Genomic DNA, 26,322 nt, shown 5'->3' on the forward strand with positions numbered 1-26,322 from the left:
AAACATTCTATCCTGGAGGAGGCTCCTTAAGCAGGAAGGTAAACAACTCAAACTAGCTTCAGGAAGTCCCTGAAACTGACCAGATTCACTAGGCCCCTCCCTGCCAGAGTCAGCAATAAAAGCTAAGAGTCCTTCTCTGGTAGAGGGAAACTTGGCGGCATAGAAGGTTTTTAGACTAGACCAGAAGCCTGGAAAAAGTAGAAACCCGAACTCTTCAACCTGCTGAGCCGCCTCCAGGGTGTGCAGTGAGCGCCAGGTTACCAAATTTTGTGAGCTGTCACCCGTGCTGGAGTGGGCTTTGGTGGTGCAGCTGTCTTTGAGTCATTTCTGCTCCTGTAGTAACCCCTCACCCATATTCCTCTAAGCAACTCCAATAAAACTCATTGGTTCACCAAGTTGGACTTTGGTGGTGTCTGTACTTTGGTCTGTCCTGGGCTCCCTATCTCGGGTGAATAGATGTGATGTGTCTCCCCAGGAAACATTTTGGCACACAACAACCTCACCCACTCTGACACATTTGTCAAGGTTCCAGTGATCCAGATAGCCCATGAGGCAAATGATGGGTGAATTCTCCTCCCTTTTCCCAATTCAGGCATCATATTTGAGGAATAACAATTTTAAAAGGGGGAAATGTTTATTTTCAGAGCCCGAATTCCCAGTACAGACAAAGTCTGAATTCCTTCCTCCACCTGATGGCCTAGGCCTGAGCGTACAGCCCTAGTTTAGGCCTGGAGACCTTCTCAGTGGGTAGATGGTCACTTGTACTGCGGGGAGAGGGGGGGCACGAGAGGGGCTGCACAGACACTCAGCATCTTGTCAATGTCCACTTGGGTGGTCTTGTCCACCTCAGCCTTGCGGCTGCCGCTCGTCCTTAGACTAGACAACCCCCCGGGCTGCTCTCCCACCTCCCGTCCCAGAGGAGGCAGCGCACGAGTGAGTGGCACTAGTGTATTTGAGCAGGACAAGGCGAGGCCCAAGCCCAGCTCACCCGCCACGGGCAGCAAGGCCTGCAACTGCAGCTGCTCCACAACGGCCTCCTCAGGAGCCGGGGCCAGCTCCGACTCAGGCTCCACCTCCGGCTCCCTGTCCTCGTCCCCTGCCTGATTCAGCTCAGGGTTGCAATAGTTGATATATTGGTACAGCGGCCGCAGACGCTGGGCTTTTCCTGCAAGAACCCGAGGCAAGGCAAAGGCTGGAGCGCCAGGTGGTGCCATGTCAGACCCAGAAGACAAAAAAAAGGTAACCCCGGAGACTGCCACTCACGCTCCAGCCCCAGCGTCTCCGTAGATGTGGGCGTGCCGGCTGCATTCGGGGGCACAGGGGCCCCCGCGCTCTTGCGTTTCTTGGCTTTTTTGTGCTGCTTAGCAGACACCGAAGACTCACTGTGGCTGCCCTCTGGTTCCTCCTTCTGCAGCAGCATCCCTGGTGGCTGTTCAGCTTCAGCCCTAGGGTGCCCATGGTAGCTTGGCCCTGGAAGGCCTGGGCTGCCCAAGCCTGGGACGAGAGGCCTGAAAGAGGTGCGCTTCAGTCTTTGGCTCCTGTGTCTTGAGCCTAGGGCCTAGTCCTGCCTGCCCACCAACCCCAGGGCTAGTCAGCTGCCCCTTTCCTGGTCAACGAAGCTCCAAGCCCAACAGAGACCTGGCCCTCATGGTAACAGTCTCCTACAAGACTCCCAAATCTTTTATTTATTTTTTCTTCCTACTAGACTCCTTTTCTAGAGAAACAGAAGTTTCTAGTTGGGAGTGAGGGGCAGCAGCAGAAGACAAAAATACCTGCCTTGAAGGAATCGGGATTTAGGAAGCTGGGGGTGTAAGGCCCCCAGCCGCCTTCAGCCCCGCAACTCCTTCCCTCTGAAAACCCCCTCACTTGATGGGCTTTCTCTTGGGTCCATGACTGGGCCTCACGATGGATGATGTAGGCTTGGGTCCTCTCTCCTCTCTTGCGTCCACCCCTGGATTGAGCCCTTCCTGTCCCCGGTTTATTCCTTCCTCCTGGAGCTCCGGCTCGAAGCTGTGTCCTACTGAATACTTGTCTTCACCTGGGCTTCTGCAGGTCTCATGTGCGGGCACCAGACACTTTTCTCCTGGTCCTGGGCACTAGAAGATACGCAGAGTAGCCAATGGCCAGGCAAAGCATTGTAGGGACCGGTCATTCAAAGTCCACAAAATATGACATGAAGGCTACCAGCTCAGGCCCCTCTACTTGCAGGGCTTGGCCAGGCAGGGGGTTGGTTCACCTAGAGTCCCGCCTCTCCTGCCCTACCGCTGCCACCTCCCGAGCTTCGAAGATGCCTGACTCACCTCAGGGATCTCTGCAACCTGGGCTAATCCTACTGTCATCCCATTCTGGGCTTCTGGTTGCCTCTTGGCCCCTGCTGAGGCCATGGCTGTGCGGAATCAGTGCAGCCCTTGACGGTTGCTAGGAGAAGAGGGCGGGCTCAGAGGAGGGTTGGACTGGTGTTCTCAGTGTTGGTAGGGTAGGCCGACTGGGAGGTGAGGATCCCGCTGAGACCTGAGACTTTAAAAAAAAAAAGTTCGTCATCTGGAACTACAAACCCCAGAAGGCTTTTCGCCGAAGTTGTTGACCCATGACCTCAGGAAGCCATTTGTTGCCAAGCAACAGCAACTTCTACCAGCTTGCAACAGTTGGCGGTAAAACTGCTCCAGTGAGAGCCCCCTCTAGGGCGTTGCGGGGGGAGGGGTCGCGAACCCCTCAGGGCAATGGGCTAGGATCCCGGTCGCGGGGCGGTGGCGCCGACTGACCCTAGGGGCTGGGCGAGAGACGAGGGCGGGGGTCGGGAATGGGGGCTGCTGCGGGGCTGCAGGGCTCGGGTGGAGGATGGAAGCACCCGACAGGGATTGGGGGCCGAAGTTGCACGGCGCAGCAGGCTTCGTTGCACGGTTGCAGGGCTGCGATAGGATCATGTGCGAAGGACCGTCCCGCATCTCGGGACCCATTCCCCCAGACCCTACGCTCTGCCCGGACTACTACCGCCGGCCGGCCTCGGGTGAGTTGCGGGGTCCCACGGCGTGGCGAGTGTCTCGCGCCGCCACTGAGCACGGCTTCTCACCGTGTCTTGCCCTTCAGCCCAAGGGCGCTTGGAAGGAAACGCACTGAAGCTGGACCTGCTGACTTCAGGTCGCGACCTGGACTGCAGTCCTCCTCGTGGCCCCCGCATCAGGCCTGGAGCCCGAGAGATCCTTGAGCGTGGGCAGCGAGGCGTGGGAGACGTGCTGCTGCAACTGGAGGGCATCTCCCTTGGTTCAGGGGTATCTCCTAAGAGTAAGTCCTTGCCAGAAAGGGTATCGCGGCATTCGGAGGTCAAAAGCAGAGATTAAAATAGGAGGCTTCCTAATTGCCTTGAGCCCAGGGAATTAATTTACTTTTGTGGGTCTTAAGTTTCCCTAGCACAAAAAGAGGGCGAAATGAACTACTTCCTGACAGGATCAGAGTTCTCTTCTTATGTAGGAAATCCTAACTTCAAGCATTCACACCTCCATGGAGCATTGTTTACTTAGCCTACTTCTGTGCCAAGCCCTATAGGTGGTAGGAAGACAGACTTTAAAAGTATGGGCATCACAGTTGGAGGCAATAAACAAGACAGGACAAGGTAATTAATGATATTCGTTCACTATCGAAATATAGAGGATAACCAGGAGGAGCACTGTGGAAGGAGAGATTAAGATGATAATAGTGGGCCGGGCGTTGGTGGCGCACGCCTTTAATCCCAGCACTCGGGAGGCAGAGGCAGGCGGATCTCTGTGAGTTCGAGGCCAGCCTGGTCTACAGAGCGAGTTCCAGGACAGCCTCCAAAACAATACAGAGAAACCCTGTCTCAAAAAAATCCAAAAAAAAAAAAAAAGATGATAATAGTGCTGTGTGTATGGAGTCTAGCTTACATAAAGAGATCTTGGTTGTATTTAAATTGTGTGTGTGTGTGTGTGTGTGTGTGTGTGTGTTTGTGTGTGTGTTGAACCCAGGGCCTCTTGTATACTAGGCATCTACCAGATTGGGAGAAATTTCTGCAAACGGTACAGTGTGAGCCTGTGTGCTCTAAGTTCCATGGCCATCTGTAGGGTTGTCCCTAACAACAGTTTTTCCCCAGGGAAGGATCCAAAAGACCATGAGAAGGAGAACCTGAAGCGGATCAGAGAGATCCAGAGGCGTTTCCAAGACCAAGAGCGAAGCCAGGAGCAGGGCCGGCCTAAGCCCCTGAAGGCGCTGTGGCGCTCGCCCAAGTATGACAATGTCGAGTCTCGAGTCAAGGCCAGGATGAAGGTATCTGTCCCTCAGAGCCAGACATATTGTACACATTGGCCAACAGACAACTATACCCTGATCTAACTCACAGGGAGTGTGGGGGTCATAGAGGCTCAGGCATCTGGGGCAAACCTTCTCTGAGCTGCTGTTGGTGGCATCAGGACAAGTAAGAATTAGGCTAGGGAAGAGATGAAACCATAGAGATGAAACCTCACAGGTAGAAAGAAGTCCTGGGGATCAGGGCAATGAAGATAGCAGTTATAATGCAATTTGTAGACAGTTAGAGCTGAAAGCTATCTTGACACATCTGAAAGAGCTACCTAAGCTATTTGTCAACATTATTTATGGTGTTGGAGATTGAATCCAGGGTCTCATGCACGTTAGGCACACACTGTACCACTCACTAAGTTATACCCCCAGCCTTCCTACTAATTCATTCTCAGTTTTTCTGTCTCTGTCTGTTTCATGTAGCCCAGGCTATCCTCAAACCCTGTGTACATGAGCTAAAGTTGACCTTTGAGCTCCTGGCTCTCTTTTTCTACCTACCAAGTACTGGAATTTTTTTTTTTTTTTTTTTGGTTTTTCGAGACAGGGTTTCTCTGTGGCTTTGGAGGCACTGGAATTAAAGGTGTATACTACCACACCACTTTCTCTCTTTTTCTTTTAATTAATTAATTTTTGAGATAAAAAATTTTCTATGGGGCTGGAGAGATGGCTCAGTGGTTAAGATTACTGGCTGCTGTTGCAGAAGCCCTGGGTTCAATTCCCAGCACCCACATGGCAGATCACAACCATCTGTGACTCCAGTTCCAGGGGATCTGGTACTTTCAAACCAATGCACATAAATAAAATTAAATTAATTAGTTTAAAAAATTTTTATGTGTATGGGTATTTTGCCTGCAAGTCTATGTGTCACAGAGGCCAGAAGGTGGCATCAGATCTCCTGCATCTTTTATTCTAGACTGCTGTGAACTGTCATGTGATACTGGAGACTAGTCCCCTGGAAGAGCATCAGTGTTCTTAACTGCTGAGCCACCTCCCGACCCCCCCAACCCCCCCCCCGCCCCCACTACTTTCTTTTGAAACAGGGTCTCAGTATGTAGCTGGGTCATGTAGGCCCAGGCTGGCCTCGAACTCACTAAGATCTGCCTGCCTCTGCCTCCCAAATGCTGAGATTAGGAAGTATGCCAACAATGCCTAGCTGACCTTACGCTCTCAGATGTTGAGATGATAGGTTTGGACCACCACTTGCAGCTCATTCCCTTCTGAGACCATAGCTTGCTCAGCCTCACGCTGTCCTTGAATTCTCTGCATAACCTGGACTGGCCTCAAATTTTCTGCTCCTTCTACCAAAGCCTCCTGAGTCCTGGGACTATAGGCATGCACCACCATTCCTTGAAACATATATTTCTGAGGACAGAGAGGAGTGTTGGGTTTTGATGGTAGTTACCATTTCTCTATTCAGGGACCCAGAAAGGCACAGGGGACTGAGAGAAAAGACAAGGTCACATGAGATTGTATTCAGGCTGAAGCATGTGTGGGACTACCAGGGGGTAGGACTGTGTCCAGGAAGCAGATGGATACATAGCTCCGGATCTCATCAGCGGGACCAGAGTGCTATTGACAATTAAAGTGAGGACAGTGGGTCTAAGGAAGCAGCTTTGAGGACTTGGAGGCAACCCTCGGTAACTTTGGGGTGCTAGAGCCAGAAAGCTTGGTTAAGAGAAAAGGAGCCGGGCGGTGGTGGCGCACGCCTTTAATCCCAGCACTCGGAAGGCAGAGGCAGGCGGATCTCTGTAAGTTCAAGGCCAGCCTGGTCTACAGAGCAAGTTCCAGGACAGCCAGGGCTATACAGAGAAACCCTGTTTGAAAACCCAAAAGTAAATAGATAGAACGAATGAAAATGGAAGAAAGGATGGTAGCCAAATGAGGATGAATGTAGACAACAAAGTATTTGTTTTCTTAAAGCTTTAAGAGACAGGCATATTGGAATGTTGTTGAGACATCTTCCTTCAAGGAGGAGGCGCATAGAGATGATCGTAGAAAAGTACTTAGAGGAAGGAGGGACAGAAAGGGGAATAATCTTGTGGCTCAGGACCCTGTCTTCTGTCTCCCTAATCCCAACCTTCCAGGAGCCTGGTCCTGCCTCTGTGACAGAGCCTGTCCACTTTCTGCGGGCACACTCCCGCTGCGGCCCTGGGCTCGCACCAACCCGTGTCTCCAGTCCTCAGCTCACCCTGCCAAGTCCCAAAGCTAAGGTGAGCGGTTCTGTGGGGACCAGAAAGGCTATTAGCTGGCCATCTTGGGGGTGGGGTACAGAGATCCAACACAGTGCCACAGGGTCCCTACCATTTGCCATGTCCCTTGCAGGGGCCAGGCCTGGATGTGGATTTCATTAGTCACAATGCCCGAGCTGCCAAGAGAGCCCCCCGCCGCCATTCCCGTTCACTGCAGGTCCTTGCACAGGTTCTGGAACAACAGCGACAAGCCCAGGAGCACTACAATGCCACACAGAAAGGCCATGTGCCCCATTAGTAGGTTGCATGGGCCTGCAAGTATGGTTATGAACCTTTGTGGGGGGGTGGGAACCGGTCGGCCGTGGTGTCATCAACCCTGGGCCTGTGCATTTACAGCTTGTTGGAGCGCAGGGATCTGTGGCAGAGGGAAGCTGAAGCTCGACAGCACAGCCAGCCTGACCCTGCCACGCCCCCTGGCCACACGCTCATGCCTGAGAATCAGCGGCTAGAGACCCTGAACAGTCTGCTCCAGAGTGAGTGCTCGGGCAAGGTGGCTGAAAGGGAGCCCAAGGAGCACCATGCACCCCTACCCAGCATTCTCTGTTTCCATGCTCCCTTGTAGGCCAGAGCCAGCTGCTGCGTGAGTTAGTTCTGCTACCTGCTGGGGCAGACTCTCTAAGAGCCCAGGGCCACCGTGCTGAACTGGACCGGAAGTTGGTGCAAATAGAAGAGGCTGTCAAGATCTTTTCCCGACCCAAAGTCTTTGTGAAGATGGATACCTGAGCCCTGCCTTTGTGTGTAGAGTGACAGGGAGACCCACAGTGAGGATTGCCACATGGCTACAAAGTGCAAGCTCAAGCCCTTTCACAGTTCCAAAGGCAGGAGCGTTGGGGCGGGCAGTCTCTCAAGCACTTGCTAGTCAGCAGTAGCTGCAGAAGGGCCACCCAGCCTCCAACTCCTATGTCAAAATTAAACCTTTTATACATAGCAGCTGTTTCCATAGGATCTTTCTTAGAAATGCCAAGCTCAGCGGGCCTCCTGCTGCACAGTTAGAGGAAGATCTCATGTGTTCTTATTATCCCTCCTGCCTCATGTCCACAGAAGAAGCCTGACTTACAGGCTCAAGGAAGAGGTAAGGGCTGGGACACAGAAGAACCACATCTATATTTGTAGAAAACCTTTAATGTTCACTGGGTTGAGAGGGCTCTGTGAACAAGCTAATCTTCCCTCCCCAACTGGAAAGTCCATGCCACGTTTCAGCAGCCTAAAGCGACAAGGGCTGCATCTTTGACTGTTAGAGGCTGAAACCACTAACATCACCTCGCATGCCATTCCCCCAGTCAGAGTTGGCTTGCTCTTGGCTATCCAAGGAGGGCAGAGAGCTGCCAGCACCAGGAAGTAGGCAGCCAGGTTGCAGGTCCCAGCACAGGGGTCCCTGAGACAGCCCATTAGAACAGGGAGGGTGGCGGTTCTCAATGACCAGGTCACTGCTGTCATCGTCGCTGTCAGGGTCAGTAGGCCCAGGCCCTACAGAGGAAGGCCCTGTCAGACGCCCAGATGCCCCTCGTACCACATTATTACGCTGGTTGGCAGGCTTGACAGTGACAATGAGGTTATGGCTGTTAGCAACCATCATGTCTGTCACTTGGTCCAAGGTCTTCCCAGCCACCTCAATGCCATTGACCTCGAGGATCTCATCACTCACTGCCAGCAGCCCTGTGCTCTCGGCCAGGCCCCCACGTACCAGGCGGGAGATGAAGATGCCTGGAACCCGCTCCAGGCCCTGGGGAGCCACCCGAACACTCAAGCCATCTCGAATGTAGAAGCCCAGGGGACGGTCTGAGCCATGTTTGTGGAGCCTCACACGTCGGTGGGTCTCAGGTAGTAGGTCCACGTCTATGACTGAAGACACCTGTCGGAAATCTTGGGGCAGGCTGATTAACAAGGGTGGTCGGGTGCGCAGAGGTGCCGCTGGTCGAAGCAAGAGCCCTTTCTTGCGCCTCTGCAGAGAGTTGGAGGCAAAAGCCAGACCACTGGAGTCACCTTCTGCTGCAGAAGAGGGGGGTGCGAGGATTAGAGACAGGGACATTGTCAACTGTTTCCTACCCCTTGGAGGTCAGGCCAAGGGCAGAGACTGCAGAAGGTGAAGCCTGGGAACCCTGGGTAGGACTAACCCTAGTAGACCTTCCCTGTCACTCTACCCCAAGGAAGCTGCCCACTGTCCCCCATCCTCACCCCGCTTCTGCACCAATAGGCGCAGTGGCGGGGGCCCACTGGCCAGGGCCCGGTGCAAACTGTCATCGTTGGTGAGGGGCAGCAAGTCGCCGTGAGCATCCGTGTAGCCAAGCAGCACGTCCAGACCAGATATCTGGTGTACCACACACAGCAACCGCGAGAACTCCTGGAAGCCTCTCACCGAAGCACGGGGCAGCGCAAAACGTCGGAACTCGGCGTCAAACTGGAGGCGGGAGGGGAAGGGGAGAGGAGTGTCAGGACAGCCCAAGCCCCTTTCTCACTACAGGTCTGAGGCTGTCAAGTGAGGGAAAGAGCTGCTGCAACCGCTGCAGCCTTAAAGCTTAAACCTCAGTTCCAGTACAAGGGACACTGTCCAAGGTCTTTTCCTACATACCCAGCCATAGAGGGACTCTGGAGATCCGTAAAGGGAAGGAGGATGCGATGAGGGGAGGCAGGCAGAAAAGCAGAATAGGACGCGGGGGATGGAGGACAGACAGAAAGAGATGATGGAGATCAAGACAGACAGTAAGGGAGAGAAAGGAAATTGGGAGCGTCTAGCGCAGTGGCCAGAGCCGAGGCCGGAGGAGCCCTTACTTTGCTCTTCACCTCGACGATGCTATCGGGACTGCGCGCCGGAGTCCTCTGCGGTCTGGCCATTGCGGGACCTGGCGGGATGGGGACAGTGCCCCTAGGCTGCCCGCCGAGGCGCAGGTGCACAGCCCGGCCCGCTGGCCCGAGCCGCCCCGCCCCTGGCGGTAGCACTCGCCCCGCCCTCCCACCCGAATCATTACGTCAAGGGGGACGCGACACAGAGAAACACGGAGTCTACGTTTCCTAGGAAACGGAGACGGAGGTAGCCAGGGCTTCCTCTGCTCTTGCGTCATTACGCTATGGTTCGAGCGTTCCTGTGAGTTCTCGACCAATCCGGGAGCAGAATGAGGGAGCTAACATAAGTTGTCTGTAGTGTCATTTCCACTGGCCTTACAAGACCACTCATTTTGCAGACGAGACTTAGTCAACATGTTGGGAAACCTCTTGGGGCCACACAAAGCCGAAGGGGCTTCGAGCCCCATTCTCGGCTGCAGTATCTTAGCCTGGATCGCTCCTATCCAGACCAGCCCTTGCTCTTTCCTTTTCCGTGTTAGGTAGCACTGAGGAACAGGTCACAGACTCAGTAAGAACTTGGTAAGAACAAGCAGCCTGCAGCCAGCTGCCACGCTCGCCAGCCAAAGACCACACACACACAAACACATTACGGCCCAGGAAGTGCTTGCGCAAGCGCAGAAGCCGAAGCGTGGATAGGCGGCGCCTCAAACTTGGGATCCGCCTAGCGGTCACGTGCTTCCTCTCCGGCGGAAGACTGAGCGGCTGCGCTCGAGGGAATCCCCTACTCGGGGGTCTCCCAGGGGGCGGCCGCTCTAATGTCGGGCTCGGGGAGACTGGAACTGCGGCCCTGGATTCGGGATCTGATCCTGGGCTCAGAGACACTGTCAAGTCCACGAGTCGGGCAGCTCCTGAAGGTGAGCAGGCCACTGAGACCCCAGAGACCCGAGTGCAGGCCGAGGAAGGGAGTTGACACTGGCCACTACTGTTAGGTACTCCAGGACTCGGAGAGTCCCGGCCCGTCATCCGCGCCTGACACACCTAACACCGGGGCCGTGTTGCTCGTGTCAGACGGGACCCACAGCGTCCGCTGCCTGGTGACGCGCAATGCCATCGACACGTCCGAGTGGTAAGAGAGGTGCTCCTGGTCTGTGGAAGGTGGGAGCGCGAGGTTGAACCCGAGGTGGGCGGGTGCTGGAGAGGTGGGAAGCTCATACCTCAGGCGTGTGGCGCATGTGCCTGGGTTCTGGGCAGTGAGGGCTGTGACTGTTGCAGGGAAGAGAAAGAGTTCGGATTCCGTGGGACCGAGGGCCGCCTCCTGCTGCTGCAGGTCTGCGGGGTTCGCATTCAGGTTGCTCAGGATCGTGCGGTGAGTGGTAAGGCTCACTTGGGGTGGGGGGTTGGTTACTGTGCCTGGCTCTTTGAGACAGCTCCTTAAACGCCGCTCCCCAACTCCTCCAGCCTGCGGAGTTCTACCTCCAGCTGGACCGCTTTAACCTGCTGCCGTCGGAGCAGCCCCGGGTACAGGTGACTGGTTGGTAAGTGATCCCTCCAAGGGAAGGGGATATAGCTCCGTGGAAGAGCACAGGCTTAGCATGCCTGCGGTCCCGAGGGGTTCAGTCCAAGTCTCCCCATATTCCTTCCTCCAAAACAAAACAGTAAATCCACCCTCTGCCTCTTCACTCTCCCTGGCGTGGGTCTTTGGGTGAGAAGGCTTGGGCATCAGTCACTGACTACCTACCCCTGTCTTTCTTCTAGCAATCAGGATTCAGATGTGCAGAGAAAGCTCGGTGAATGCCTTGAGTGAGTCTGGGGTTGCGCTCTGATTCTGAGTGTGTTATGCTCAGGGGTGGCAGAGCTTCGTAGCCTGGCATCAGGGTTGTTCTGAGGAGTGTTCACTCTGTTTCTCTAGGGACCACCTTTCAGAGTGTGCTTCTCCCGGTGCAGGTACTGGTAGGGTCTCCTGGTAACCCTACCTATCTCCCTGTGGAGGTACTTCTGCTATCCATGACTCTCAGTAAGTAACTATAATGCCTTACCCATCCTTCTTGTTTCAACTTCAACTCTTTGGCCAAATCTCTGGCCCCAGGCCTAACGCTGTCTCAGCTTCTGGATGAGGTGAAGGAGGACCGGGATCATCGGGGGGCACTAGCCCATCTAGCTGAGAGCTGCCTGCTGCTGTCAGGCCCTTACACAGCCACCCCCCTCACCCGCTGGACGGCCTCTTGTTTCCAGGCCACGGTCAGTGTGGGGCTTTTCTTGGGAGGTTTCAGGGTGAGGGTTAGGCAACTGCCATGCTGATGTGTCATTCCCACAGGAAGAAACTGTGTTCACTGTCTCTAGCCTATTGCTGCACATCTCTGAGAATGACGAGCAGATTCTGAGTTCTGTTGGGTCAAGTCAGAAGGCGCAGGGTAAGGAGAACTGCAGAGGTCAGAAGGGGGAGTCTTTGGAGCCCAGGGCCCACCACAGCATTGATGATTCTCTCCAGAATCATCTCTCCAGGGCCCATCTTTGTTCTTCAGCCAGTCCTATAGGTTCAGGCCAGTACTGTCAGTCAGATTACTGGACTATGTGGAATGCTCTGAAATGTCGTATAATAGTTCCCAGCACTCAGCTGTCCTGAGCCGAAAGGTCTGTCCTGTCCTCACAGTCAGTCTCCTCTTCCCAGGAAACCTTGCTTCACTCAGGCACGCACCAGTGGAGGAAAGCGATGCCAGTGTTAGCCTTCTGTCAGCCTTGGCTGCATCAGACCCTGGACAGAAGGACAGCTTCCAGCCTCTACCAGCTGCTTGTTCATCCTCCCTGAGACCTCAGGCTCCCAGATCCCCGCCTCAGAGTTCTACACCCAACTCCCCACTCCTGACCTGTACCCCCAGTATCTCGCCCCCACCCCGTGCCTCTGGTCCATACCCAGACCATAGCCTGGAGGTCAGGCAGCTCCAGTGGCCTATCAAGAAACGGCAGCTTTTCCCAAGAACCAGAGCCAAGGGAGCCCAAGAACCTGACTGTGTCTGGGTGAGCACTGCAGCCTGCAGGGGAGATGTGGGAGAGCCTCGGGCGTGGAGAGGGCTAAGGGTAGGCTTGGATTACCTCAGGGGTCCTTATTGGACTCTATCTGGATACTGCCCCCTTTTCAGAAACCCCCAAAGAGGCATCATGATGCTTCCGCTTTCCAGTATAAATATGAGACACCCTCTGCCTCGCTCCATGCCCAGGTCCAAACTGCCAGGTGAGTGCTTGCTTGTGGTGGTGCCACCTGTGTTGGCCACCAGTCTTAGATAAACTGTGACTTAAGGCAATGGTTTCTTTCCAGGCTTCCTCCTCAGCTTGTAGCTTGGGCCTTGAGCTTGGTGATGGAGTCAGAGTCTGAGTTAACACAGCCATGAGGAGTCACCTGGACATATCAGAGGATTCGTACACACAGGTCTACGGACAAACAGTATTCCATACCCTGTTTCATTCAAGTTTTTTAATAAAATAATTTCATGCGGCAGGAGAGGACAGGATCAGGGATTGGGGCCGCCGCCTCTTTGGTCTGTGGCTGGGGAGGGAGGGCTCCGCTCAGGGCTGGAGGATTCTGTTGAGTATGGAAAAAGAGGCTTGGTTCCAAGGCCAGAGCCTGTGAGGAGAGATGGAGAAAGTTCTAGGCTTGTGCTGAGCCATCATGTCATCGTCTCAGTTGGCTCTTGCCCACTCTTACCTAAGCTTGGAGATGGTGGTGCCTCAAGCTTCGGCCTGCGCTTGAGGACAGGGGAGCGCTGCAGCCGAAGGGGCCGTTCTAAAAAGGATACAGAAAAACTCACTGGCTGCTCCTAACCCTTCTCCATCTTCAGTGCACGCAAAAACGTGCATATTCTACTTCCATCGATTCTCCAACTAGTGTCCTCCCACCCTAGCAGACATCGTCTCCAGGAGGTAGAGCCTGGTCTAGTAGGAAGGGCTTGTCACTCTTGGACTACACTGGGCCTTTGGGCTTCCTGCTTGTTCCAGCACTCAGCACTGGTGGTTCTGTCCAAGTACCAGAACCAAGACAGAAGTCCAGGAGCCCACCCTCCCCCATCTTCTGCACTCAAACACAGACAGAGGTGTCTCCCTCACCCGCAGGGGTCTGGAGCTGGTCCTCATGCACAGACACTGCTCGCCGCCCTGCTGAGAGAGGCCTCGGCCTCAGCTGGCCATCTAGAGGAGGCCAAGATATCAGGGTACATTCCCAGTAGCTGCCCACACCCAGTCTTTTCCTCCCAGTGGTCCCAGATGAGTTCCCAGCAGACACTCTGCCAGTCCCAGCCTAGGACTGGAGTGCCCACCTACCTTCACTCCGAGGGCCCATGCAAGGGTCCTCTGGGAGACTCAGGATGTCTGGGGAGGGGCTGGTTCTTCGGGGACTTGGGCTAGGACATGGGGAAGGGGGCCCTGGACCATCCTGTTGGCCCCAACCACGGCCTCTGAGCTCTGCATTCAGCTGTTGCCCCAGTGTCTTCCAGGTGGCAGACTCAGGTCCCTGGCCCCCTGGGCCGGGTCTACATGAGGGATCTGGGTAGAGAAACAAATGTCAGCTGGCTCCGAGCACGGCCTTGGAGATGGTTCTGAGTAATGGTCTGATCCCCTGACTCACAGTCCTTGTACCTCCCTCGGCATATACAATGACCCTCACTCACCAGCAGACACAGAGTGGGTACGGGACTTGATTGAGATGGGAGGGGTCTCTGTGGAACTGTCCATAATGTCACCTGCAAAGTAGGACTAGAGGCTTAGGTGTCAGACCTCAATGGTTCACCTTCAGGGAGGCAAAACAGCCTGTCCCCTACCCAAGGAGAGTAAGTAAGTATCTCTAAGACCACCTCCTCCTCCTAAATATATTTCTTTGTTTCAGGGTCCTACTTACCATCTGAGCCTGCCTTCTTGATCTCACCATCTTTGCTCTGTAGAAAACAAATCAGTCAGACGTCCTGTTGCCCTTACTCTCGCCTTGTCTCTGTCCGTTTATTTTCTTAAAACCTAGCTACAGAATGCATACCATGGGATGGCTCTAACATGGCAAACGTATTCCCCTGCCCTCTGACCTTACAGTCTGGGATGGCAGAGTTGACACACGAAAATATGCATGTTAGTCCTAACAAGTAGGTATTGTGATTTCTTTGTTTTTGTTTTTCTTTTGAGATAGTCTCATTGTATAGCTCATGCTAGTTTTCCTTGCAGTCCTGCCTCAGTTTCCTGAAGGCTGAGTTTACCACTATACCCAGCAGATGATGTGATTTCTTAGTTTTATGGTCCTTCCCATACTTTAACATCTCTAAATTCAGGCCAGTCTCATTGCATGTGTGTTTTTCCTGGAAAACTTAGGTGGATGGCATCCAGGGGTATGGTTCATAATAAAGACTGATTGGAATGACATTATCAGGGTGACCGGGAAAGGGAGCCAGGGAAGGCTCACGAGGACACAACTGGACATAGGACAGAGGGTGTAAACCTATGGCCATGCGAGGCCCTGAGATACTCCAAAGGACAGCAGGGAAGCCTAAGGTGGCCAGGACTGAGATCCAGAAGCTCTTGCTGCAGGGTTAGGAATCTGGATAAAGAGGAAGTCCTGGAGGACCGGTTTCAGGTATAGGTAACAAAGTCAAGAATCTTTGGAGAAAGTTCCCTACACTCTAGGAAGTACCAGGTCAGAAGCAAGAAGGAAGAAAGATCAATGACTACTTTTAGGGGTGAGAGTGTAACTGACAATCTGCTTGTGCCGTGTGTGTCCCTTCTTAGTTACATATGCCATCCAGATTGCCCCCTGCCCCCAGTCCACACACCCCACTCACTTGCTTCCTCTTGCTTTCGGCACCCCCACTGCCCCGGCTCACACCGATCCTCTGCAGCATCACTTGGACCCGCTGCTCAAAAGACGGGGCCAGTTCTGTGTCTCCCCGTTCCAGAGGCCGCCTCTGAGGACAGAGATGCCTAAGTAGAGAGAGCCCACTGCTTCCTTTCCTGACGAGCCCCCAGTCCCCGACACAAGTCCTTACCTTGTCAGGTCTGGCACTCCCTGTCGCTTCCTCCTCCTCAGCGGGCAGCAGTATCATAGAGTAGGCTTTGCTTTCCCGTGTGTACCGAGGCCGATTTCTTCGAGCAGAGTCAGGACTGCTGGTGCCCCCTTCTGCCCCTCCAGGCTCCTCGCTGCGGCTTGGACGAGCTGGTGGTCGAAGCAGGTCCCCAAGTGTGGTTTTTCTAGCACGAGCTGTTGCTCCAGGGCTGGTCTCTAGATCAGATCTTGGACCCCTTGTTGAACGAGGTTTCTTAAAGGCAAAGAGGGTACCCAGCTTCTTTCGAAGTGTACGGGGGACAGGAGTGGCACCGCCCTCAGTGGCTGGATCCTCCTCTGGGGCCCAGCTGTAGGAGCGACCATCAGTGAGTGAAGAAAGTCAAGGGTGCCCCACCCTCTTCCACCCCCAGCAGCTGACCCTCACTCACAGGCGATCCTGCTGGATCAGCCTTTTGGAGAAGAATTCCTCCACACCCTCATCCACACGAGCAGTGAGCCCATTCCCTTCTTGCAGCAGGGCTGGGGACACCTGGGAGACATTGAGAGGTTAGGACTGAGAACTGTGGCTCTCCCCACCCCCACTCCTTCCCCAGTGACCGGGCCTGAGTATATCCCAGAGCTGGGGTGCTGTCTGTACTGCGCTGGGTTTCATTCCTCACCGCTGCCACAGAACACCTGCTCAGTCCACACCCGTTCTTGTTTCCTAGAGGATGCTGTACCCCGAGCCGCCTGGCTATCACTAAGCAAACACCTACGGGTCACACATTCCAATATGCCACCGTTTTTACTTCTAACAGCCCCCCTCCCGCAGTACCCTAACCCTCCACCGCCACCCTACCCCACCCGGTCTGTCATCCAGGCTCAGTGGCGCCGCTGCTGCGTCAGACCCTGGGGGGGGGGCGCTCAGGCCGGCTCCTCCTCTCCTTCTGCCAGTGCCCACTGCCCCTGCCAGTACCCAGCCCACACACACATCCACCCGCTAGTGCACAGCAGACGCAGGAGTGTCCCGCGGCCCAGCTGCCCAGTATTTTTTCAGTAACCCCAGGAGAGGGAGGGCAAGGCGGACACCCGCTTTCACACGTCCACGCATACAGCGGCTCACTCCAAGGCGGGAGTCCACCCTCTAGGCACTGCTCACAGGAAACCCGCACATCAGTGGCTCGTTATGGGCACAGCCTGAGGTTAAGGGTGGCCGGGGAAGAGGATAGGGCGCGATCCGGTGGCCTTGGGCCTCCACTACCCATCTCCCTGTCTTCTACAGCAAGTGAGGAGCGAATGGACTACCCATGACCCTCAAGCGGGCGAGGGGGAAGGGAATCACTTACCTGGGGGCCCCCCGGCGGCGGACGGTGGTGGTGCTGGCGACGTGGCCGTGGCCGGGCCCGGGTCGGATGGCGTAGGGGTTGTCCGGCGGGTGGCAGGTCCATGCGAGGCAGCGGGCCGGCGGGGGGCCCCGGGGCAGCGGGGCTTGGAGAGCCGCGTGCGGACGGCCCAGCCTGCGGCTCCGCATCTTCACCCGGAGCCGCCAGCTCGGGGTCCCGCTCTGCTTCCTCAGCAGTACCTGAGGCGAAAACACCAGAAGAGCACAGAGCGTCGAACCCGGGGAGGTGGCGGAGGCGCTAGGGCGGGCGGCGGGGGACCCGCCCAGGGCGCGGGGAGGGGCCCGGCTACGCCGCCCGCCCCTCCCCCAGTCGCCGCTGTCCGTGGTGCTGAGCGCGGCCCCGAGTGCGCGCGGCTCTGAGCAGCCGCCAAGCATGCGCGTCCTGGGGTTAGGAAAAGGGGCGGGGGAGGCAGGGAAGAAGGTATTTTAGGCTTATTTCATTCAGGTCTCACACAGTTCCGAGAAGAGCTGACTCAGGCTTTCTTTCTAGCCTGGCTCGGGGGTGGGGGTGGGGGTTAGGGTATACCTGGGATAGGGCTGAATGAGTGTCTAAGTGCCCAGATTTAACAGAGCTTCAGTTCATTTGTAAACTCTCTTTCCTCCAGGGCCTGACTTACCATGAAGGGAAGGGACCAGGTGAAAACAATAGCTGGGCTCGGGCCATTTCCATGACGAACCATTATCCTGGTGGGATGGATACAACCTCAGTCTAGCATAATCCAGAACTGCTACTCACCTTCCACATCCCAGAGCAAGGGAAGATTGGGAGTTGTAGGCATGGAATTTAGGAGACTCACCTCTCTCTCCTCTTCCTTCTCCATGGGAAAGAAAAGATCTTCCAATCCCCCAGTCTCAAGGGGACTGAGCTCACATACATCCAGTGATGGTACTGCGGGGTCCACTGTCACTGGTGCCTGCTGAGCTAGACTCTCCATCTGCAGTACCAGCCACCCAAAGACAGGCAGATCTAAGACAACCCTAAAGTAGTTATCTTATGACCCCAGAAGTCATTACACGACCCCCTGGGAGTGTTAAACAGGTTACTCTGTGAAATATATGCAAAGCTTCCCCTCACCAGTTGATCTCTGGCTATATGAAGACCTTCAAGAGCCTGAGCCACAATGCTCTCTGCTAGGGTCCCTGTGATTGACAGGCGCATGTCCCTGAAGGCAGAGAGGGTGAGGATTAGTGTGTGGCTCTTTCCTGATTTGCCCACCCCAGTGGAGCTTGCTTACCTCAGCCTAGTAAAGGCATCTTGCAGCAGATGTTCTGGAAGCAGTTCTGGAAGGCTCCTGGAGCCCACCAGAACTCCCTCTACCTGCTCCTTCCAGCTAGGTCTCTGCAACATCTGCGGGCAAAGGCTCCTTGTGGTATCCAGTGTGGTCTGAGTGAAGTCCTAGACAAAGGTCATAAAATGGCAACGGTATGGCTAGAGCCTAGACCGCTTGACTTAAGGGTGTGAGCCTCCATGAAGTCTCTGCTGATTAAGGGCTTATCACAGACACGCCTACGGACCGTAGAGGGAGGTGAAGCTAGGGCAAGAATAACACTTTACCTGGATGTCCTGGCGGCAGATCTCGCCCACCTGACCCAAGAGGCCCTCCAGCTTCTGGTGCAGCTGCCAGTGATGGCTTGGAGAGCTCCCGGCCTCATATAGAATGGGAAGGATCTGAGGGCCAAGCAACAAAAAGAGTTGCAAGCTGACACTTCATTAGGAGCAGAAAGGGCCTCACAGTGGGAGGGAGGGAGTACTCACACTGAGAGAGAAGTTGGCATTCTGGATGGCATCTTCAGCCTGGTGCACAGCAACCTCACCCTGGGGCCCAGCCCCACAGCCCAGCAGCTCCATGTGCTCCTGCACTGACTGGCACAGTTCGTTCACTTCCTGAGGAGAATCAAGGGTCAGCCCACCGTTGTCTCTCATGAGTCTCCCTGATCTCCTGCCTCCCTTCCAGGGAAGGTGAAGCCGGAAGCAAGGTGCTTGGGAAACCCTGTCTGCTCGAGATAGGATAGCAGGGTCTTTCCCTTTTGGTTGTTTTAGGGACGTGTTACTTCCCAAATGCCTAGAAAGAGAAGGAAAGTTTTGGTCACTGTTTCAAACTCTTCTCAACCATCCTCACCAAGGATAGGTAGGTAGGTGTGTGTGTGTGTGTGTGTGTGTGTGTGTGTGTGTGTGTGTGTGAGAGAGAGAGAGAGAGAGAGAGAGAGAGAGAGAGAGAGAGAGAGAGAGAGAGAGAGAGAGAGAAACTGAGGAAGCAAAAGACGGCTGATCTGGGGTAAGGACTATGTTAGAGAGATGGTCCAGAGGCAGATTAGGGCTGTGAATGCGCCAGTGTGTGTGGCCAGGAGGGACCAGGAAGGGCACAGTGATAGAGGCCCCAAAGAAACTGTGCCCTGTGAGACAGAGTGGTGCTTATGGGTGATAATAAGATCACTCGAGAGGCCGTGAGATGGCCCAGAGATGGCCCACTGGGCCTGATGACATGAGTCCATCCCTGGGACTCACGTTGTGGAAGGAGAGAACCGGCTCCTGCCTGCTGTCCTTTGACGTCCATATGACCTGGGAGCATGAGGATGCGGGTGCATGTAAGATTGCACACAGTCAAACACAATAAGTAAGAGTTTGTAGAAAATCACGTGAAGGCATGCAGTGCATAAAGCCTGCCCCTCAGATGTCTGGATCAAGGTAAGTGGGCTTCAGAGCTTAGATGAGACCTGAGCCATAGGGACAACTCAGGAAGGCGTCAGTGGAGGGAAAGTCATGCCAGAGACAGGACCACTGAAGCTAGCCACAGAGATGAGTGGCGAGGAGTCCTTGACTGGGAAGTCAGATGAGACCATGAGGAGAGGTTGTTTACATTCTTTTTTTTTTTTTTTTTGGTTTTTTTTTCGAGACAGGGTTTCTCTGTGGCTTTGGAGGCTGTCCTGGAACTCGCTCTGTAGACCAGGCTGGCCTCGAACTCACAGAGATCCGCCTGCCTCTGCCTCCCGAGTGCTGGGATTAAAGGCGTGCGCCACCAACGCCCGGCTGGTTGTTTACATTCTTAAAGTAAGGCAGTCAAACATTACATGGGGAGTTATTTCAGGAATAGTGACCAAAGGGAGAAAATTGTGTGGGACACAGGACTCAGGCGGCTTGACCCAAGAGAGTCCCACGCTCGGCCTCAGGTGCCCAAGCACTCAGGGTTAGGGGAGGAACACTGACCTGCTCCGAGTGGCCTGAAGTCAGATGCAAAGGCTGAAGGCAGGACGTGAGGTCAGGAGCAGGCTCTGCCTGGTTGTTCCTCAAGAGACAGGCTTGGATCTGCAATCAAGGGACAGTGAGAGGTACCGGGGGCAGAGTCTACACTTATAAAAGGGAGGAGAACAAGAAGGGACCCCTACCTGATGGACTGCTCGTGCTGTCAGTTCTGGGCGGCTGCGGTGTGCCTGGGTTACGTCATTCAGCGGCAGCGGCATGGACTTCAGGCTGTGATTTTCTTCCAGGGCTTGCGCCACATCCAGCAGGCCCAGAGCAGAAGTGTTGTTTCGGTCCCAGATCACCGACCTGGGCCCCACCAGACTTCAGCTGGGGCAGAGCCCCACCCCACCCTCTGGCCTTACCCACTCATCTACGCCTTAGCCTCCCCCCACGCCTCTCTAATACATCCCCCCTTTCTTCTCTTGTTGGTCCCAGCCCTTATAATGACCATGCCCACCGAAGCCTGGTGTTGACTCGTAGAGCCTTGGCTAGCATCTTGGCACCAGCATCCCCTATGGCATTGCCACTGATATCCAGTGCTGTCAGTTTAGGATTAGTGCCCAAAGCCCGAAGCAGGACACTGGCTCCCTGCTTCAACCGGGAGTCAGCCACTGACAGAGACTGCAAAGGCTGGGATTAAAAGAAAATCATTGATGCACGATCGGAATCAGGCTCAGCAAAGAGGGTTTGAAGAAGCAAAGTGAGAGGCGTGGCAAGAGGCTAATTGTTTGAGGCACCCCCAGGTTCTGTGAACTCACACAGTCATCGTCCTGCATGAGCTGGACTATCCGGTGCAGGACATCGTCCAGGGTCTCCCTGTGGGCAGGGGGCCATTGTTAGGGGACTATCTGAGTGGTGGAGTCCTATCTGAGGGGTATAGAGATCGGCTTGGGGCTCACTTGCACCGCACGTTGAAGTTTCTTCCAAGGGCCACGTGTTTCAGAGACCGGCTCCTCCCGATGGCAAGCACCAGAGTCACCATGTCGGAGCCAAAGCCTGGGGGTAACTAGGGTGATGCACAAGTCGATGCTGCCAGGGCGGGGTCCCCATCCTGGGAATCAGGGAGTGTGGATGGGTTCCCCGGCAGCCTCACCATTGTCTGACAGATCCAAGGAGCTCAAGGCACCGGCGTCACAGACTAAGTCTTGTATCACCTGGGCACCCGCGGAGCGCAGCTGGAGGTGGAGGTAAGGATGCACTCAGGATATTTATGTGGACATGCTCCCGGTTCACCACCAGGACCAGGTGCCTACCTCACATGCGCTGAGGTCCAGGTGCAGGTCATGGATCTGCGTGTTGAGCGCAAGGCCATCTAGAAGGGCCCTGGAAGAAGGATGTCACACAGGTGACAAGATCTGGGAAAGTGGGACTCAGGGTGCAAACGAATAAGCCTGCGCCAGGCAGCTTGGGATTATGGAAGATGGGAGTGGGGAATAAAGTGGACAGTGGAGGTCTGGTCAAGGTCGTGACTGAACGCGTGGGGGCGTGGCCATGGGTAGCAAGACTGACCTAAGCGCTTCCGGTGGCAGTTTGCAGCCGGCCAGGCCCAGGTGCTGCAGTATCCTGACACTGCCGAGGAAGCGTTGCAGCGCGGCCGGTGCCGCTTTGGACTTCCTGCGGTGGGGTGGGGAGAGGGAGACGTGGGATTCAGGCTCACAGAACTGCTTTCCCGAAGTCTCTTCCTCCCGGGCCTTCCTTACGTGCGCGAGAAGATATTCCTTGAAGCTTCGAGGCGGGTGAGGTTGGAGCAGCAGCCACCAGATAACGCTGCAAAGAGCTGAGGGAAGGCAGTTTTGGTGGTAACCTTCCCGTAGACCTGGCCCTGCTCTGCAGCCTACCCTGTCCCACCAAATATCCCCCACAACCACACTCTCACCGTGCCCAGGGCGGCGTCAGTGCCTGCCAGATTCAGAAACACCAGAACGTTAGGACGGCTCAGGAAAGTGTACAGGCCCTGTGGAGGGTGGGAAAGAGGGGGCCAGGGGTTGCCTAAGGATTCCTGGCAGCCCACTGACTGGGCAGCTCCAATTCCTGACTTCAAAACCTGCCACTCACCCCACTGTCCTGAGAGGCTCCCAGTGCCCCAGGGTTCCCGGAAAGATCCAGGTGGGTCAGGGTGGAGTCAAAGGTGGCGTTGGCTGCCAGTGCCCTGCCTAGAGCCCTCATTCCTGGAGGCAGTGAGAGGAACCAAGTAGCTCAGAATCCCACAGCCTGCTCCCCCTCCACGCCAGCCTTCAGCAGCCCCGCACACCTCGAGGTGTCAAGCCTGTCTGTGCCAGGCTGAGTCTCCTCAGGGCTCCTGGACAATGCTCTAGGTGTCTGCTGAGTGCAGCCAGACCTGTGGATAGAGCAGCTAAGTGAACTCCACCTCCCGCAGCTGTCTGCCGTGGGTCTCCCAGGTTCTGCCATACCTCTGTCATCCAGCAAGTTCCCAGACAGGCTGAGCTCCCGAAGTCCAGAGTTAGAATGCCCTGCCAGGGCCTGGGCCAGTCGCCGAACAAAGTCTCTGGGGATCAAGATCCTGGGGTAAGACTGATTCCCAATCACGCCAGAGACCGCTAGTTCCCAGTCCCAAGCCCTGCTCAGGCCTCTCACCCTCTGAGGCCACAGGTCTCCAGCACCAGCTCCTCCAAGTGGGAAGATTGACTCATCATGTGTAGAATCTGTTCTGAGACCTCCAGGCTCTAACACCAGAGGGCCAGGACTCATTAGGCTGAACTTTGACCCTTGTGCCCTTGGCATGCCCTGCTGTGTATCCTCACCAGCTTCATGTCCACGCAGGAGAGACGCCGGAACCACAGGTTGTAAGATAAGGCAGCTACACTCAAGGCCAGGTCTCTGGCATGGGGAAGAAGAGGTACAGAGCTCTGGGCCTTCTAGATACTGGGCCCAGCCAGCATCCCCACCGCAGAGAGGCTCAAGTCTAGGAATATGGTTCCTGAAGTCCTCTCCTCCCAATCCTGGGAAGCCTCATACCTGCTGCCCAGGTGGGCGAAGTCTCCAAGGCAGAAATGGCGGCAGCCTTGACGGTGGTAGATAGTGTCCACATCCTGGATAGGAAGGAAAGTATCCACAGCTGGTTTGGGGCCACAAAGGATAGAGGGATTCAGCACACACGGGCGACATCTCCAGAGCTCCCAGAAAGGGCCCTTCTCTCACCCACTGAATCTCCTCTCGGAAAGGGAAGCCATTGTAGTCACACAGAGCTTCATATGTCTCCAAGAAGCCACCTAGGGAAGTAGCAGGGGCATAATGGAGGGCTCTGGGAGCCCCTAATACCAAGGGCCTGGGGCTGCACGGAGACAACCTGGAAGATTTATGGGGCTGTGGTTTGGCTCTCACCACAGGGACTGCTGGGTGATGTGGACTCTGAGGGAAGGCTTCTCTCCAGTCGAGCCAGCAGGGACGAGGGTGTGGGCTTCCGGAACAGCTTCCTAGGTTGGGGATAAAGGAGAAGAGGCAAGGGACGTGTAGCCTCCGAGGGGTGAAGAGCAGCTCACTAGTGCCCTCCAGCCCCTTTGGGTTCTCCAGGCCTCACCCGAGGGTCGAGCGAGGAAAAACCTTTTTGATGGCTACAGCCACATGCTGGGCCAGCTGTTCTAGGGCAGCCACACCCGGAAACTCCAGGACCAGTTCAGGCAGGGACTCCAGCTCAAAGGTGACCTGGGGGAGGTGACACTGTGGCACTTTTTGGATCGGTGTGTTTGGAAGCTAGTGTTTGTCCAGAACTCCATGTTTAGGGTTAAATGATCCAGCAGGGTGTAGGTTCAAGGTGGGGGTCCAGCTGTCTCACCTGAGGAGGTGTTTCCTGCAGTGCCATGGCCTGGACCTCCAGGTAGCTGAATGTGCAGTCCACCTAGAGAGCACAGGAACCATCTAGGGCTAACTGAGGCCACTCTCTGGACCCTAGCTTGTGTTGCACAGTTTTTATTACTGGATGTTCCGTCCTCATGTTTGTCTGTAGACCACTTGATACCCAGTGCCCAAGATGCCAGAAGGGGGCAGTGGGTCCCCTGAAACCAGAGTCCCAGCCAGTTTCCTTGTGGTGCTGGGAATTAAATCCAGCCCATGATTTTGTGGAGTCTAGTCCAGAGCTAGACCTGTCCAGACTCCGTTCCTGTCTGCTGCTGGAAGCCCAGTGCTGTTGGAAAGTAAAAGCTAGCACAGGTAAAAAGGGGCATCCTTGCAAAAGAAGTTCCTCACTGAAGGGGAGAGGAGTGTTGGCCGGGCCTGGACTCACCCTCAGCGGGAGGCAGGTATGCAGCAAATATGCCCTCCATCGAAGCAGTGCCTGGGGGAGACAAAATACTGGTATTCTAGGCAAACCAAGCTTCTATGTGCTGGGCCTGGCCACTGCCCTGAACTCTACTGGTGGCTGTCATACCAGGATATGACTTTGTTCAGCACCCTCCTGGGGAAACCAGGTTTTCAACAGCAGCTCTGCCTCCTTGGGCCACAGGAACCTGGTGATCTCGCCTGTGGAAAAACAGTCTGCTGGGTGACTTTTGTCCTCCCACTCGGTGCCCAAGGACTGTGCTAGGCTGGGTGTTTATCTATGGATCGGCTAGGAAGAAGTGAAGCGGGTCTTTAGGCACTGGCCCGCCAGAACAGAACCCCTCTGGTCAAGTTCCCCGAGGCACGGAGCTCAGGTCTCGTTGGGGTCAGGTTACCTCTTAGCGGTGGGCTCCCAGGAAAGGCCAGGCAGGGCTTACCTCGCAGTTCACAGGATATGCCGTCTGGGGTCTGAGCCATAGGGCCCGGGTGGCCCAATGAGCTCTGGCGGGAAAAAGCAGCCAGCGGGAGCGTACACAGGAAGCCTGGGGCCCGGGGCAGCACGGCAGCCACCTGCTCCTCCTGCAGCGGAAGGTACGCGCCGCTTCCTGCCAGGCCGCCCCCGACCCGGCCCCTCCCCGCCTGGGCTTCGCAGGCCGAGTTCGCCCGCGTTGGAGGTTGTGGGAGGGAGGTCGAATCCTGGCTGCTGCTGTCACTCAGGGACTTTTCCGTGTCCGGGTACTCATGGGTGTGGTGAATAGTGTAGCGGAGAAGGTCTTGCCTGTTTCTTGCGGATCCTCGTGCCCTACTTTCACCCACGACACATAGTCCTTGATGCGAACACCAGGGGGCGCCACTCTCCAGGGGATTGCATACGCCCAACTTGGTCTGTCCCAAGACAGAGGTTGGGTAGGTGTAGTAGGTACTCAAAAGAAGTCAGAAAAAGGTGTAAGTGAATTCGAGGCCAGTCTGGTCAACATAGTGAGTTCCAGAACAGCCAAGACAACACAGAGAAACCCTGTCTCAACAAACAAACAAAACAAACAAAACCCAAAAACCCAGCGGTGGTGGCTCATGCTCTTAATACCAGCACTCAGGAGGCAGACTCTTGAATTCGAGGCAAGCCTGGTCTACAGAGTGAGTTCTAGGACAGCCAGGGCTACATAGTGAAACTCTGTCTAGAAAAAAAAAAAGCTCAAACAACAAACAAAAGCCATAGTATTCCTTTGTAGCAGTTTCCTTTCATTAGATTGGGGATTATTACTATTATTATTTTGGGTTTCTTTTTTCTTTTCTTTTTTCTGAGACAGGGTTTCCCTGTAACAGCCCTGGTCATTCCACAGCTCACTCATTCTGTAGACCAGGCTGGGCTTGAATTCAGAGATTTGCCTGCTTCTGACTCCTGAGTGCTGGGGTTAAAGACATACACTATCACCACTCGGGATTGGGGCTCTTGGAAGACAGCTGTTGTTAATTATGGCCGGAACTTTAGGGAATGTAGGAGTGACTCATGAGCAAATGCCAAATACACTACATTTGTGTCCTCATGTTGTCTACGTTTAAGTTTAGGGAGAATTCCTTTGAGAAGGAAGCTAGAGCTGGAGATCATCCAGGTGTGGTGGTGCACACCTTTAATCCCAACACTCAGGAGACAGAGGCAGGAGGATGGGTGTGAGTTCTAGGCCAGCCTGATCTACAGAGTGAGTTCAAGGGCTACACAGAGAAACCCTATCTCCAAAAACAAAACAAAGTCTGTCAGAGTATGCTAGCCAGAAGCATACTATTGTACAAAAGTCCAGGGACTAGACTTCATGGTTCATAGATTGAAAACTGTGTCCCGAGACTTCTATTAAATCCCACTTCTAACTGTCCTTCTCGTGGTTCAGCTAGAGAGAAATGGAATGTCCTGGAAAGTCGAAGACTATGAATTAGGTAAGCTCTTCTTCAGCTTTTTTCCCATCTCTACCTACCCTTCCCAGACTTGGGGTTGAGACTAGGCATAGCCTCTAGAAAGGACCCACTTAACCAAGTCTCAGTCATTCTGAATCCACACAACTTT

At 54.9% G+C, this 26,322-nt stretch overlaps 5 protein-coding genes across 8 annotated transcripts; 2 read left to right on the forward strand and 3 right to left on the reverse strand.

Annotated features, from left to right (window-relative positions):
- Positions 1-615: 615 nt before the first annotated feature.
- Positions 616-3,145, reverse strand: CUNH16orf86 (chromosome unknown C16orf86 homolog). The gene is made up of 5 exons (XM_040736538.1): positions 3,071-3,145; positions 2,301-2,517; positions 1,867-2,096; positions 1,264-1,508; positions 616-1,165 (listed from the first exon to the last, which is right to left on the reverse strand). The coding sequence occupies exons 2-5, from the start codon at positions 2,382-2,384 to the stop codon at positions 756-758; spliced, it is 969 nt and encodes a 322-aa protein (XP_040592472.1). The 5' UTR covers positions 2,385-2,517; positions 3,071-3,145; the 3' UTR covers positions 616-755.
- Enkd1 (enkurin domain containing 1) lies at positions 2,545-7,484 on the forward strand. Its single transcript, XM_040736537.1, has 8 exons — positions 2,545-2,665; positions 2,908-3,007; positions 3,088-3,282; positions 4,106-4,278; positions 6,393-6,518; positions 6,631-6,794; positions 6,894-7,030; positions 7,120-7,484. Exons 1-8 carry the CDS (start codon positions 2,588-2,590, stop codon positions 7,278-7,280), a joined length of 1,134 nt encoding a protein of 377 aa, XP_040592471.1. The 5' UTR covers positions 2,545-2,587; the 3' UTR covers positions 7,281-7,484.
- A 177-nt stretch (positions 7,485-7,661) lies between these two features.
- On the reverse strand, positions 7,662-9,490 carry Pard6a (par-6 family cell polarity regulator alpha). 2 transcript variants are annotated; one of them, XM_005076301.4, is made up of 3 exons: positions 9,327-9,490; positions 8,733-8,955; positions 7,662-8,543 (listed from the first exon to the last, which is right to left on the reverse strand). In XM_005076301.4, exons 1-3 carry the CDS (start codon positions 9,387-9,389, stop codon positions 7,792-7,794), a joined length of 1,038 nt encoding a protein of 345 aa, XP_005076358.1. In that variant the 5' UTR covers positions 9,390-9,490; the 3' UTR covers positions 7,662-7,791. The 2 variants fall into 2 exon arrangements, with proteins under 2 accessions (XP_005076358.1, XP_005076357.1); XM_005076300.4 differs by having other exon boundaries at positions 7,662-8,546.
- A 106-nt stretch (positions 9,491-9,596) lies between these two features.
- Acd (ACD shelterin complex subunit and telomerase recruitment factor) lies at positions 9,597-12,831 on the forward strand. 2 transcript variants are annotated; one of them, XM_021230774.2, is made up of 11 exons: positions 9,597-10,252; positions 10,328-10,464; positions 10,611-10,704; positions 10,797-10,873; positions 11,094-11,138; positions 11,248-11,282; positions 11,425-11,576; positions 11,653-11,749; positions 12,007-12,353; positions 12,464-12,567; positions 12,652-12,831. In XM_021230774.2, exons 1-11 carry the CDS (start codon positions 10,154-10,156, stop codon positions 12,722-12,724), a joined length of 1,260 nt encoding a protein of 419 aa, XP_021086433.1. In that variant the 5' UTR covers positions 9,597-10,153; the 3' UTR covers positions 12,725-12,831. The 2 variants fall into 2 exon arrangements, with proteins under 2 accessions (XP_021086433.1, XP_005076405.1); XM_005076348.4 differs by having other exon boundaries at positions 9,603-10,252; positions 12,476-12,567.
- On the reverse strand, positions 12,793-25,064 carry Carmil2 (capping protein regulator and myosin 1 linker 2). Of its 2 annotated transcripts, XM_040736536.1 has the most exons (39): positions 24,704-25,063; positions 24,376-24,467; positions 24,232-24,282; positions 23,785-23,847; positions 23,530-23,654; positions 23,334-23,425; positions 23,151-23,221; positions 22,968-23,041; positions 22,754-22,829; positions 22,587-22,675; positions 22,403-22,497; positions 22,243-22,329; positions 22,047-22,159; positions 21,868-21,945; positions 21,692-21,768; positions 21,501-21,605; positions 21,245-21,314; positions 21,085-21,166; positions 20,891-20,987; positions 20,750-20,807; positions 20,449-20,621; positions 20,135-20,297; positions 19,956-20,054; positions 18,507-18,635; positions 18,306-18,419; positions 17,986-18,146; positions 17,826-17,913; positions 17,548-17,685; positions 17,368-17,434; positions 16,695-16,930; positions 15,798-15,898; positions 15,353-15,716; positions 15,149-15,271; positions 14,224-14,260; positions 13,997-14,068; positions 13,650-13,871; positions 13,437-13,517; positions 13,039-13,116; positions 12,793-12,957 (listed from the first exon to the last, which is right to left on the reverse strand). In XM_040736536.1, exons 1-39 carry the CDS (start codon positions 24,741-24,743, stop codon positions 12,845-12,847), a joined length of 4,194 nt encoding a protein of 1,397 aa, XP_040592470.1. In that variant the 5' UTR covers positions 24,744-25,063; the 3' UTR covers positions 12,793-12,844. The 2 variants fall into 2 exon arrangements, with proteins under 2 accessions (XP_040592470.1, XP_005076356.1); XM_005076299.4 differs by lacking the exon at positions 13,437-13,517 and having other exon boundaries at positions 24,704-25,064.
- Positions 25,065-26,322: the final 1,258 nt, after the last annotated feature.

Source organism: Mesocricetus auratus, unplaced genomic scaffold, assembly GCF_017639785.1.
Source record: "Mesocricetus auratus isolate SY011 unplaced genomic scaffold, BCM_Maur_2.0 Super-Scaffold_100062, whole genome shotgun sequence".
Classification (NCBI taxonomy): Eukaryota; Metazoa; Chordata; class Mammalia; order Rodentia; family Cricetidae; genus Mesocricetus; species Mesocricetus auratus.